Below are 12,806 nucleotides of genomic sequence, written 5' to 3' on the forward strand. Positions count from 1 at the left end.
ACTTCTTGGGTTTTACTTAAGTTGTTCTTTGATTGAAAATTTTGGTCCCTGAACCCTAAACAAATTGTGACATTCCGACCATTACAAATTACAATAGGATAATTGATTTTATTTAAAGATCAAAATTTGCTAATTATATAATATCAAACTTTGTATGTCATCTACTACATTACAGTGCATAACTGCAAGTAAGTGCAGCAAAATGACAAATTACAGAAGGTAAGTACAGAAAATTTTCCAAAATGAAAGAGGTAGCATAACAAGCATCTGGATTCTGCAGCATCAAAAGCTTAATCCAAACAGTCGAAAGGTATTTGCATTATGGGAGGAACAAACTGGTCAAGACAAGAAGGCATCCGATTTCAGTAGGGCGCATAGTAGTACTCTCCTGGCTGAGGCATCATCGGCTGAGGTGGGCCATAATAGCCAGAGCCGCCAGAAGAAATCTTGGCCAAACCCACTTGCCCTTGCATCCCTTCTCTTCCATATTGCTGCCAAAGCAGTTGTTCCTGTGAAAGCAAATATTGCTTCCTCTCCATCTCTGCTATCTGAACATATGAAGGAGGTGGCACTGCGAGGGAGGCGGCAAACGGATCTTGCTGCCCCACTGCTTGCACTGTCCCGTCTGGGGCAGGCAGAGCCAGCAATGGCGTAACACCCTTGCCTGCCCCGGGCATTGCCACACTACTTGCACTCCCACTACTCAGTTGTGAGGTGCTCACGTGTTGCCTCACTGCTCCCTGATCATACATGCCATTCAATAACAATGGATCAAAACCACCAGCCAAATCAGCCTTCTGCTTTGACAGATTACTAGCTGTCTCAACCAATGCCAATTCCCAGTCTGTTTTACCACTCTCAGCAGCTGGTGTCTGCCAAGCTGAGGTCACTTGAGGCTCTCCATCTGACGGGAATGCTTCCCAGGATCCTTTTGTATTAGTAGTAGTAGGAGGTCCAGAGAACAAAGCCAAAGCCAATTTGTTTCCTTGCTCATCAGCACTAACTCCATCATCCCTCAAATTGACCAAGTCCTCTGTCACAGGTTGAGGATGTGAAGCCTTAGGCTGGGCTTCGGGTGGCGGGGGAGGAGGAGTGTAATTCTCCGGCGGAGGAAGAGCCTTCATCACCTCATAATTCATATCCTGCTTTGGCTCACAATCAACCTGACCCTTCTCCTCCATACTCTTTGGCCTGTTTGTCTTCTCCTTCAAGAACCCTTCAAGTGAGCTCAAAAGCTTATCAGTTATTCTCTGAACCTCCGGGTACTCAGACGACCGGGCAATCCCCGTGTCCTTACACCAACCATAAAACCCCACAAGCTCATCAATCATCTTTGCCGCATTAACATAAACATCAAAAGCCTTAACACAATCCGCATACTCCATCTCAGTATACCTATCCAACAACACCCCCAATGCCTCGCATATCGCAACATATAGCCTAAAACTCTCCTTCAAAACTTGGTAAAGCGCAACAATCACCAACCTACTACTCTTAGCCGCACCTGCAGGCCTACAAGCCAAAATTCGATCAAGAACCCTCAACAAGTCATTCAACCTCCCCAGTACTCTCTCAGGCCTCATTTCCCTTATTGGCGTACTAGACTTGGTCTCTCTTTTCTGCTCTCTCTCCAATGACTGATCACTCACGTCATTTCCATAATCAAATTCTTTCCTTTCCTCTCGATAATCTCTCTCCTGATCCAATCTACCGCCCTCTGTGCCTCCCGATTTCCTCTCATAAACCTCAAACTCCACCTTCTCATCAAGATACATCGCATAAAACCTTAGAAACCCGGCATGATCCCAAGCATTCGAATGCGCTTCGTCTCTAAAATCAGACAAGTTCAAAACCCGCATGCCTCTACGAGTTGCATACACAATCTCCTCCTCAAACGAAGGGTGCCCATCAACCAAAATTCTGTGAACAAGCATAAGAGCCTTGAGAGCCACAATCCAATCATGGGTTTTGTTCAAACGCTTAGATATAGTTGCCACAGCCGCAGTGACATATCCACGTGAGTAGGAGGTCAAGTTGATGATCTCCCTTATGTACTTGTCGTCAGCTGGGTCTTCATCGTGGGTCGTGGCCTTAACGACTAGAACTTCGAGGTCCGGCGCTATGTTCCCGGCCACTTTGGCTAGGCTGATGCTGGTTTGGTCCTTGACAGCCCCAATTGCCTTGCGAATTGTGCTGGGTGCCATTGATGATAGGATTCAAAAGGCAAGAGGAAAAAGGGGTTTGTTTTTGTTGATTACCTATGCTTTGTTCAGGGCTGTGCAGGAGTGGATCGAGACTTTAGAGGATGAAACGAGAGATCTGCTGACTTGGGTCAACGTCGTAGACGGTGCAGATCGCGTCCGTACGATCGGAATTGCAGTAGATTGGAAAGGGTCACGGGCACGGCTCACGGCTCACGGAGCTGTACTGCAAAAACCAGAGACCAAGGCAGTCTTGTCTTCTTTCACTTTTCGCTGTGCTGCGAAAGGATAAAAGCGCGTAATCTAAAACCTTGTGCTTACGGGCTAATTCATTGCAAAAGATGGATGGCGTTTGACGTTTTGAACTTCGTGGACTCTTTCTCCATGCAATGTATGTGAATTTCAGTAACGGTGGGCATCAATCATAGCAATTTTGTCAATGTAAATCTATATGGTTATTCAATAAATATTCATTATTTTATATATATATATATTTAGAACAATGATACTCTTATCACATTTTCATACCACGTGGGAGGTGGACAATCACATCAATTATTTGTGGTTTACATATTTTTTATTATTTAAGGTTTATTAAATGTTGCAAGGACTTATAATTTAAGTCGTCCTTATATTCGGCTCCTGAATTTTTAATTCCCACTATATTTTTCTTGTATAAAAAAATTACTAAATGTTAATTTTATCTCAATTACCTTGTGCACTTTAAATTATTTTTCTTCTAAAGAAAAGGAAAAAGTTCGAATTTGACGGTCATATATTTTCTTTAGTCACATTGTAAATTGGTGAGAATAGAATATATAAACACGGACCAAAAATAGTTTTCACTTTTCAATTATTATAATTTTTTTTCTTTTTGCTAGCAAGAAATTTAAATTTCCTGAGATAAATGGGCTGAAATGTAATTATAAAATTGAACCTCCTGATAAATAAATAAAAAACAATTGTAAATATTATACACCGTCGGAAAGGAGAAGGCGCATGTTCCCGCGAAACCAGCTTCGGTCGCATTTGGCATATAAATAGCTTTGCCTCTCAAATTGTCATTTCTATTCTCTCTTCCCCAACCGATTCGACTCAGACAACCACAATGTTCTTCCTCCGAGTCCACTCAGTGGACACCAACCACCCTCTCAGCCTCGAAGACGCCGAGTTCACCACCATCACAACTTCCAAGATCACCAGTGAAACGGAATCAAACCCTAACATCATCCCCAAATTCAGCGAGCGAAGAGGCATAGCTCACCTGTTCCGAAGCATAGGACACTCGTCGCTGCCGAACAGCCCTACCTCTCGATCCACTCGCCTCTTCGTCATTGCTGTTCCCAACTACCTCTCCTTCGACGACTTCATCCGCTTCTGTGGGTCCCGAATCGGCCATGTCCTCCAACTCGTCTTCATCAGGTACCATTCTAGAATTTCTTTGTTTACCGAGAAATTAAGAAATTTTGAATCTTTCAATTCGGAAGTTGTGGGATGGTTTGTTGATCAAAACCCTGAACTGTGTTTGTGACGAAATTGAGGAAATAGCAAAATTTGTTTTTTATAATTTTATTTTAAAGAAAAATTTATATAGGGTTTTACTTCAATTGAGCCACAGAGTTTTGCCGGGCTTACATTGATAATTTTCATGAATATAAGAAATCAAATTTAAAAGATAAACTTGAGCTGAAAATCTAAAAGAGCAATGCTTTGAACTAAAGGGAAAAAAAATTGTCTATGTATGAGTTCAGTGAATATCTTTGTTTGAAATTCAAGTTCCATTTTATCTATGTTTTTGTTTCCTTAGTGATCAAACAAAGTCTAATTTAGTATTTGCTTAATTGGATTAGGAACGATGGGATGGAAGATCGGTACAGTGTTTTAGTTGAGCTGAAGAATCAGATGACCGCCGACGGATTTTATCACACTTTAAATGGGAAGAAGTATTCGCCTGGAGAGGTAATGAGCTTTTCTTATTGTCGTTTATATTCATGGATGATGTATATACATCTTGAGCATATGTGTGCGATTTTCTTTGTTTTATTTTTTTCAGGCCGAGTTGTGCCACATTCTGTTTCTGCTTTCTGTGGACTACACAGATTCAGATGAAATAGCTGTGACTCCTCCAGAAGGATGTATTGAATTACCTACTTGCCCAGTTTGCCTGGGTGAGTCACAATTTTCTTTGGTGGGACGGGGGTTCTTCTATTTATTTTTTTCAGAGGTATAATATTCTTGTGCCCAGTATTTATATTATTTTGGTTTGACTGTTGTTTCAATGTCAGAGAGATTGGATGCAGACACTAGTGGAATAGCGAGTACACTTTGTGACCATTCATTTCAATGTCCATGCATTTCAAAATGGACTTATTTATCTTGTCAGGTGAGTTGGTTTTCTGTTCCAAAATTTTGTCTTATGTGTTTAAGTTTATTAGAGATCTTGGTTGAGAGCATTGTTGACTGCACTACTGATATCTATTGTTACTTGCATGTACTGCAATATTTGTAATTTAATTATTTAAAAGTTCTTATGTGGATTATTATGAAATATTTCTATGTAACAATTGTGGTCTTGGGTTTATCAATTTGAGCTTGAGTTTTCCTTGAGTTGGCGTTGGGCCCTTTGTAACTCTGATATGTATTAGGACTCGAGCAAAGTTTGAGAATCCAGCTATATAGAAGAAAGTTGCTGACTTAATATTTGTGTGCCACTAGGTTTGCCGATTTTGTCAGCAGCAGGATGAAAAGCCAGCTTGCTCTGTTTGTGGAATATCTGTGAATCCCTGGGTTTGCTTAATATGTGGTTTTGTAGGATGTGGAAGGTAAACATGATACACTCTTTTTTCTTCTAATATCTTTGGTTATTTCTGTCTCCAAAGCAAGAAAACAATATAGCCTACGCATCATTTACTTGATGAGCTATGGCGTTGTCTTAATAAAATTTTGTCCAGACAGAAAATTATTGATATTATTTTTTCTTCAAAAAGATATACAGAAGGCCATGCTGTTAAGCACTGGAAGGATACACAGCATTGCTATTCTCTTGAGTTGAACAGGCAGCAGATTTGGGATTACGTTGGTGATGCTTATGTTCACCGCCTGAACCAATCAAAAATTGATGGCAAGCTAATAACTGATTTGGATTCTCAATGTATGTCAGTGGAAGGGGATTGTGACAGGTGTGAATGCAGTGATGATTCTGGAATTAGTGGAGCCCTCTATAGCAGCAAAGTTGAAACAGTATGTATATATTTTAAGAATTTTTTTTTACTTTTTTTCTACCTAGTGCTATCCATTATTTTCGATTTCTTATTCACATAACTGATCTTTAGATGTTGTGCTACAACAGATTGTAGACGAGTATAACCGACTTCTTGCAAGTCAGCTTGAAACTCAAAGACAAGTAGGCTGTCACCAAATTCACGTTTGACCTCTGCTTTGTGTTCTTATTTTTCCCTCCACCTAATTGGTTCTTGATCAAGTGATATCCTTTTCTGTTTCTTGAACTTCAGTATTATGAAACTCTACTTATGGAGGCCAAAACTAAAAAGGAAAGTTCAATGTTAGAAGCAGTGGAGAAAGCTGTAAATTCCAAGATGCAGGATTTTCAAGCGAAACTGGAGAAATGTCTTGAGGAAAGAAATGTTGTTGAAGATGTGAGTTTGCAATGTGCTCCTCTTTATTTTGGAGTTTGGCATAGGTGTACTGTGTTTGTGTGAAATCTTCTTCTTTTTTCTGACAGTTTATTTTAATTTATTGTGCCTATTTTTGTGCTTGTTTCTTAGATCAACCGTAATCTCATCAAGGGCCAAGAAACCCGGCGTGGAAAGTTGAAGGAAATTGAAGAGAGGTACATATTGTTTTCTCTCCTTCATTGATAGATGTCAATTCTTCCCTTGTTTAGATACTAACACTTCGGATAGGACCATGAGGGTGATAAGGGGTTGTTCAAAATTTGAAGGCGGAATATGGAGAGCCATTTAGTATGTGCCAAAACTTCTGTTTTTTTTCTTTCTTCCCACCCTGTCTCCTCCTCTCCTACACAACCAAGGATAGTGATCATTTCAGGACCCATGAGCCAGTGCTAGATCAATAGGATATGGTATAGAGGCAAGTCTGTGATTATTAGCAGCACTGAATTCTTTGGTTTTTATATCCTCCCTTTAGGGAAGCTGCATCACTGAGGTTAAGAGAGGAGAGGATACTTGATCTGGAAGAACAGGTATTCTGTTACGAGTTTCTGCTTGTTAGCCACTATATTTAGAAGTTGCTGGTTTCTTAACAAGTTTAAATGATGGTGGTCACAGATTAGAGATCTTACAGTCTATATTGAAGCCCAAAAAACACTTAAGGACATGACGGATTCAGATTGCATCAAAGGGGGAACGCTGTTGCCTGTACCTTCTTCAAAGCAATCTTCTCCTGCCAACTCTAGACGACAAACAAAATTTGGTCGAAGACGGAACTAAAAGAAGGGCACTCAACATTTCGTGTATAGTAATAATTGTGTCCAGCTGATTTTGGATCATGTAACGATTTCATTCAGTCTTAATGGTTCAGAAACTTTCCTTTGGATGCGCATCTGAGAGTGAGAAGGTTTCCAAATCATGACCATGCCAACGATTTTCCTGAAGAAGGGGATTGAGCAAAGAGGCAATAAGTATGAGAACAACAAACAGTGCAAACGAACCATTGTAAACCTATAAGATTCAAAAAAAAATTATGTAACCAAGAAAAATAAGTTATAAGCAAATTGTATACGAAAACAAGCTTAATATTATCTTTTTTCCCAAAGGCCAACTTTTTCGTTAACTACAAACCTAAAACCACAACGTTTGTTCTTCTATATATATAAAGCAAAAAGCAGAGAATAGTGAAACATTCAAAATATTAGAAAATGCTCTTGGTTAATTCAAACATTAAGAATTAAAATTATTAATTAAATGAGGATAATATGGTAAATTCATATTTTTTTAATATTAAAAAAATTAAAATTAAAAACAAAATTAGATAATAGGTCATACTTTTATGGAACATAATTACCCATATTTTCTTTTCTTAATTCTTAAAATAAAAAAGAAAACCAATTTTCACGCAGGCTAGTTTAAACAGAGAAGGAAATATCCTCCCCCCCACCCCACACACATTCATATCTATATAAACACCTTAATATTAAAGAGAAACATACATATCAGAAGGTTCTCACATACTTTATCATTGTTTAGCAAGCCTTCGAAATCGTAACACTGATATTGACACCTCGGCAAGAATTCCACCCTTGAATTGTTAAGCCATTGAAACTTTACACGTCCATCTCCACCTCCACGGCATGAAGTTCCCTGTGGTTTTCATATATGAAGATTACAAATACTACGAATGCTACAATATGGACTATTGCGGTGACATGCAGAGAGTGAAGGACGTCAAGTGTAAGATTGAAAAAGATTCTGGCATTGCCTCTGGCCGACAGAAGTTGTTTCTGGTAGTTGGAGAAGATGAGCATATAAGTCTTGAAACTTTGGAGAAAGGAGTTTTTGTAGTTTTACCTTATCCGGAGGTAGCCACGGTGCCAGATGAAGAGATTGGTTGTCATCTTGGTTCCAGGTAACTAGTTCTTTTATATTTTATTAATTATTTATTTAATCGTCGTCTCTATGTCCTTTCTAGATTTCCGGATGACATTAACAATTCCATCTTCTTCAATAGCGGTGATCTTGACAATCCAGAGGCGGCCGCGGTGTCAAAAGAGGAGACTGATATTCATCTTGATTCCAAGTAATGAATCCTCAAATGTTATGCAATCTTTTCCTCTTTTAATACATACTTGCTTTCTTGATTTTTCCCGATGACATTGTCAATTCAATTTTCTTTAGGGGTGGTGGTGGTCCTGACAATTCAGAGGCAGCTGAAGTCACAGACGAGCAAATTGCATATATTCTTAATTCTGGGTAATTAATTCTTGAATTTATATTCAGTTGATCCTCTGTTTTAATACCTATGTGCTTTATTGATCATCATTTGACATGAAATTGACTACTGTTCTTGATTATTGCTTTCTTGATTAGCGATGGTTCTCAAACTCAAACTGTTGAAGTGAAAGTTATGGCTTGTTGAAGTGGTTGGCGTTTTGGACAACGTGTTCACACTTACACAACAGTTGAGAAAAGTGTTGCAAGTACAAAATTCACACCGTGTAACAGCACTTTTTAACGGAAGGGAATTGGAGCAGAACTGTTGCCCATTCCTGGATTTTCGCACAAACTTGAGCGAAAATTGGGTGGATATTATTATCCAGCAAGGAACCATTGTTGGCGCAGAGGACATCAACCAAAATGTCATAGTCGGCGAATGCTCAGCGGCAAATCAAATGGTTCCAGCCCAAGAATCAAATGTTGCATCATCAGCAGCAGCACTCAATCAGACGAATGTATCAGCTTTAGCAGCCAACCATACAGATGATGCATCAGAAAAAGTAGTGGGCAATGTAAAGGAAGAACATAAGATAGCGGTGAAGGTCGCAATAGGAAGGAAAAATCAATACATCATTAATGTTTATCCTAGCGACAAATTCTCCATTTTGAGACAACGGTTGGCTTGGCTCAACGATTGGCTGAATTGAAAATCGCTACGCCAGAATCATATGACTTCGTCATTGGCTTGAATAAAGTCGATAATGAAGAGTTGACGATTGATGAAGTCGGCCTAGAGAACAACAGGGTCATTAATAACCTCATAAGCAACGACGAGTAATTTCAAATTATTATTTTTTGCTGGAGGATTATGTACCAATTGTTTGCAACCATGTTTTGGATCATTAAACTAAACACTTATTTTCTTTTCGTTCATTATATTGTAGATAATTTGAATTGCAAGAGTCACTATTGGGAAATAACCCACTTTCGTTCCGAATGAAATTCTCTGAGCTGCTTGGCATGACACATTGACACTACATTAACGAACGAAAGGAGAAAGCATATGCATTGATGCAAAAAGCTGATTTCTTATTAACACATTAAAATTAACCAAAGAGTCACAATAGTTAAATTAATTTCTAAGATAAAATAAAACAGTCTAGAAACGAAACCAACCAAAGCAACTAAAATCTATTGCTGAATTCCATCATTGGCCAGTGCTGCTGCTTACGTTACCTTCGAAACTGACATTATAGTTCCATCACTTGTCCAATTATCCTAAATCACCTTCAAATGCCACGATAACGGGTTAATTATTCAAGTATCCTAAATCTGCAGCTTCGACCAGGAACATGGAAGAGAAACACTCGTTGGGGCCTACAAGGACCCCTTCACTCAATAACGGGAGATATTTTCTATTATTTGTTAATGATTATACTCGAATGATGTGGCTGTATTTCCTTGATCACAAATCATAAGCTTTTTTGTTTTGTTTTCTTAAGATTCTTATCACATGTTGAAAGAGAAAGTGGCAGGAAATTGAAGACTTTAAGAACGGATCGTGGAGTTCAATTTATTAGCAATCACTACATGAATTACTGCAGCAAAGAAGGCATAAAAAGACAGCTTACGGTTAGGCATTCCCCACATCAAAAGGGAGTCGCAGAGCGGAAAAACCGCACAATCGCTGAAATGACATGAAGCATGATGAAAGGAATGCAACTCCCAAATCAGTTTTGGTCAGAGGCAGTCCTGAGTTGGCAGTGGCCGATCCGAGATCCTTAGATCCTTAGATCATGAGGTTATTGTGTAAAAGTTTGACATAACTTTGAAAAAAATTAAATGATGGAACTTTCAAAAAATTAAATGATGGAACTTTCATTACTAAATTAACTAATCAAAACACAAAACCATAATCAATTAATCCAAATGAAAGAACATAAAATATGCGTTAACTAATCAAAACACAAAACCATAATCAATTAATCCAAAGGAAAGAACATAAAATATGCGTACTCAATTTGAGCTTGTTTGCACAAGCAATCGAGTAAACATAGATCAATCAAAATGTAATTGTTGATATAAATAAAAACCCTAGATATATTATTAAGCACTTGCACTTGCGCTTAATACTAGCTAGAGGCATACATATTCTATGGTAGAAGGCATTTTTTGTTTAAGGTATTGGATAGCATGATCTCTTGCATCCTGTTCCTCATCGACTTTTAGGACATTGATCTCGTAACCAGAAGGTGCACACCAAAACCGGACAGGATTTATAACAATCTTCTCCAATGCAACAACATTCTTTTTCAAGTACATGACATGTTTAACACAACATTTGTAACCACGATACCCTGATATTTCTACTTCCTTGAGGTAGTAATGGGGGCATTCGGCAGCTTTCTCTATTTTTGCCATCTTCTTATTGGATGTTTTCAAATTCAACTGCACCGCACCAAAGAAACAACACTTTAGTTTACTTCAAATCCATCTCCGTTTTATATATGCTTTTCTTTCTTCAGAAATATTGGCAATTGGTAATAAAATGAAGAGAAATAATGAACGAAAACACTCAAGATATGAATGCACAATATACAATTGTCTATCAAGTTGTATTTGTAATCAGTCAATCTATCTATGAATAATTATGTATGCATACCCCCAAAACAAGTCTCTGCATGTAAGGAGATGCCTTCATGAAAGAAGCTAAGCGACCAAGGGACCAATGGTAGTCTGCATCAACTAATAATTGCAAATGCCTTAGATTTGCTAGTATGGGAAGTACATGATTTTGATTGTAGACCTGAAATCCACCAAACCAAATAACAAGTAAGGAAAAGAATAAATTACAAAAAAAGGAAGAAAAGAAAACCGAGTCATCACATATAATACTACATATATATATATATATATATATATACTAACCGCTTCTCTGATATCTAGCTTCAGAATCTCTATATGAGAAAGACAAGGCGAAAATTGGCTGAACACAATCCTTGTGAATTCAGCATAAGCCTTCCACTTGTAATAGGTTACATCAACAAGCAGCGGTACATTCTTGAGATGCAAAGGTATCAATGATCCACAATAAATAAATGAAACAATGTTTGAGTCACAAATCTCAATGTTTCTAAGTCGTTGACAATATTTTATCTCCAAATATTTCAATGCGATCGAGGGACCGACAACTCTTAAATTAACTAAATTTTTGGCAACATCTAGAGACAACCGCTCAAGAAGTGGACAATTGGACAAGAAGAACTCAACAACTTCCCCGGTCACGCCAACATGTCGAAAATGAATAACTTTGAGGGACTTGAAACCAATATTATTGTAATATCCACCAGAACCTAGACTTGGAATGCCATTGGAAGCAAATTCTTCCTTTTCCATACCCAACAGTTTGTAGGGAAATGTATAGTCATCGTCGTGCCAACCGCCCCCAGTTGTCAATAAGTCCAACTCAAGTGTTTGAACTCTCTTTTCCATTGCAAATTGAACCCATTTATCAATGGAACTTGAAAATTCGTTATCTAGAAAAAAGATAACCCTGAATCGTTCAATGCTTTGGCCGCTATGCTGCTCCAGCACGTGATTCACCCAATTGACGTATTTCTGGCCTTCTTCTTGGTCTCGTTTATCATAGTCAAGTTGACAGAAGTAGTTTACGGTCTCAGGGTCTTCAAAATTAACAGTCTCTAAATTGAGAGTCGTAGTAGATGACCAGACATACCGCCATCTCCTAGAAAGGATACTTGTAGCTACTGCTTCCCTTAGCGGCAAGAGTGACACTATGCTAACAACAACCTCATATGGCAACTCACTGATTCGGTCCTCCACCACCTTGTGATCATCATCCTTGATTATTTTCTTTCTCTTTCCCGACTCATCTAACTTGTACTCATCATCCTTAGAATTATAGAGATATCAGAAAATTTATAAAAAAAATCAAATAATAGCGACCGATAACAACATTAAGAAAACGCACCAAAAAAATATGCAAAATTTTGAACAGGTTATATAAATGGAAAACAAAAAAAAGTTTTAAAGGGTGCAATTTTGATGCATGCTAGTGTTAGTGTAGAAAATAGTTTGTGGTGTTTACCTTGAGTTGGACAGATTGAGAGGCTGTGCTCATTCTTTTTTCCACCAAAACTGGGAGTTTGCGACGGGTCACAGAAGTGCTTGGCGTGAAGAGTTAGTTTTAGGGATTTTGTCAAATGAAAGAGGGAGAGAGAGACGTAATTGCAGATATGCCGTGCTGCAAATTTAATTTATAATTACATTGTGCGTTCTGTAGAGAGAGAGGGAGAGCATTTTGTATAGAGAGAGAGAGAGAGAGAGAGAGAGAGAGAGAGAGAGAGAGAGAGCATAGTTTTAAACCATACAAAACTTTATTTAGGGTTTATGGTTTAGGGTTTAGGGAACCCTACCCTTCCCACACACGTCATTGGATAATAAGAAAGAGAAAATGGGTGGTTGGATAATAAGAAAGAGAAAATGGGTCGTTTATTTTTTTTCGCCATCTAATTAAAAACAAATAGGACAAAAATTAACATCTCATATATCTTAAATAATAAAAAGTCACCTTAAAGATAGGAGTTGAATACGCTGTCTAGTCTTCCCCACCTTAAGATTTTGAAAACTAGTAATTCTTTTAAGTTTTCAAATCAACTTGTTCATATCTTCT

The 12,806-nt window shown here is 38.2% G+C and overlaps 4 protein-coding genes across 6 annotated transcripts; 2 read left to right on the forward strand and 2 right to left on the reverse strand.

Moving 5' to 3' along the window:
• Positions 89 to 2,580, reverse strand: LOC18771899 (putative clathrin assembly protein At2g25430). Its single transcript, XM_007203704.2, has one exon. It carries the CDS (start codon positions 2,202 to 2,204, stop codon positions 363 to 365), a length of 1,842 nt encoding a protein of 613 aa, XP_007203766.1. The 5' UTR covers positions 2,205 to 2,580; the 3' UTR covers positions 89 to 362.
• LOC18770797 (BRCA1-associated protein) lies at positions 3,174 to 6,981 on the forward strand. Of its 3 annotated transcripts, none has more exons than XM_020569356.1 (11): positions 3,176 to 3,623; positions 4,052 to 4,160; positions 4,255 to 4,369; positions 4,487 to 4,584; positions 4,917 to 5,023; positions 5,189 to 5,441; positions 5,551 to 5,625; positions 5,714 to 5,857; positions 5,987 to 6,051; positions 6,369 to 6,423; positions 6,509 to 6,981. In XM_020569356.1, exons 1-11 carry the CDS (start codon positions 3,310 to 3,312, stop codon positions 6,668 to 6,670), a joined length of 1,497 nt encoding a protein of 498 aa, XP_020424945.1. In that variant the 5' UTR covers positions 3,176 to 3,309; the 3' UTR covers positions 6,671 to 6,981. The 3 variants fall into 3 exon arrangements, with proteins under 3 accessions (XP_020424946.1, XP_020424945.1, XP_007201974.1); XM_007201912.2 differs by having other exon boundaries at positions 3,177 to 3,623; positions 5,551 to 5,604; XM_020569357.1 differs by lacking the exon at positions 6,369 to 6,423 and having other exon boundaries at positions 3,174 to 3,623; positions 6,509 to 6,667.
• On the forward strand, positions 7,234 to 9,006 carry LOC109950297. The gene is made up of 4 exons (XM_020568843.1): positions 7,234 to 7,805; positions 7,908 to 7,976; positions 8,075 to 8,149; positions 8,267 to 9,006. Exons 1-4 carry the CDS (start codon positions 7,531 to 7,533, stop codon positions 8,313 to 8,315), a joined length of 468 nt encoding a protein of 155 aa, XP_020424432.1. The 5' UTR covers positions 7,234 to 7,530; the 3' UTR covers positions 8,316 to 9,006.
• LOC18769062 (F-box/FBD/LRR-repeat protein At5g22700) lies at positions 10,250 to 12,634 on the reverse strand. Its single transcript, XM_007204073.2, has 4 exons — positions 12,222 to 12,634; positions 11,042 to 12,025; positions 10,776 to 10,919; positions 10,250 to 10,561 (listed from the first exon to the last, which is right to left on the reverse strand). Exons 1-4 carry the CDS (start codon positions 12,252 to 12,254, stop codon positions 10,250 to 10,252), a joined length of 1,473 nt encoding a protein of 490 aa, XP_007204135.2. The 5' UTR covers positions 12,255 to 12,634.

This window comes from Prunus persica, chromosome G7 (assembly GCF_000346465.2).
Source record: "Prunus persica cultivar Lovell chromosome G7, Prunus_persica_NCBIv2, whole genome shotgun sequence".
Lineage (NCBI taxonomy): Eukaryota > Viridiplantae > Streptophyta > Magnoliopsida > Rosales > Rosaceae > Prunus > Prunus persica.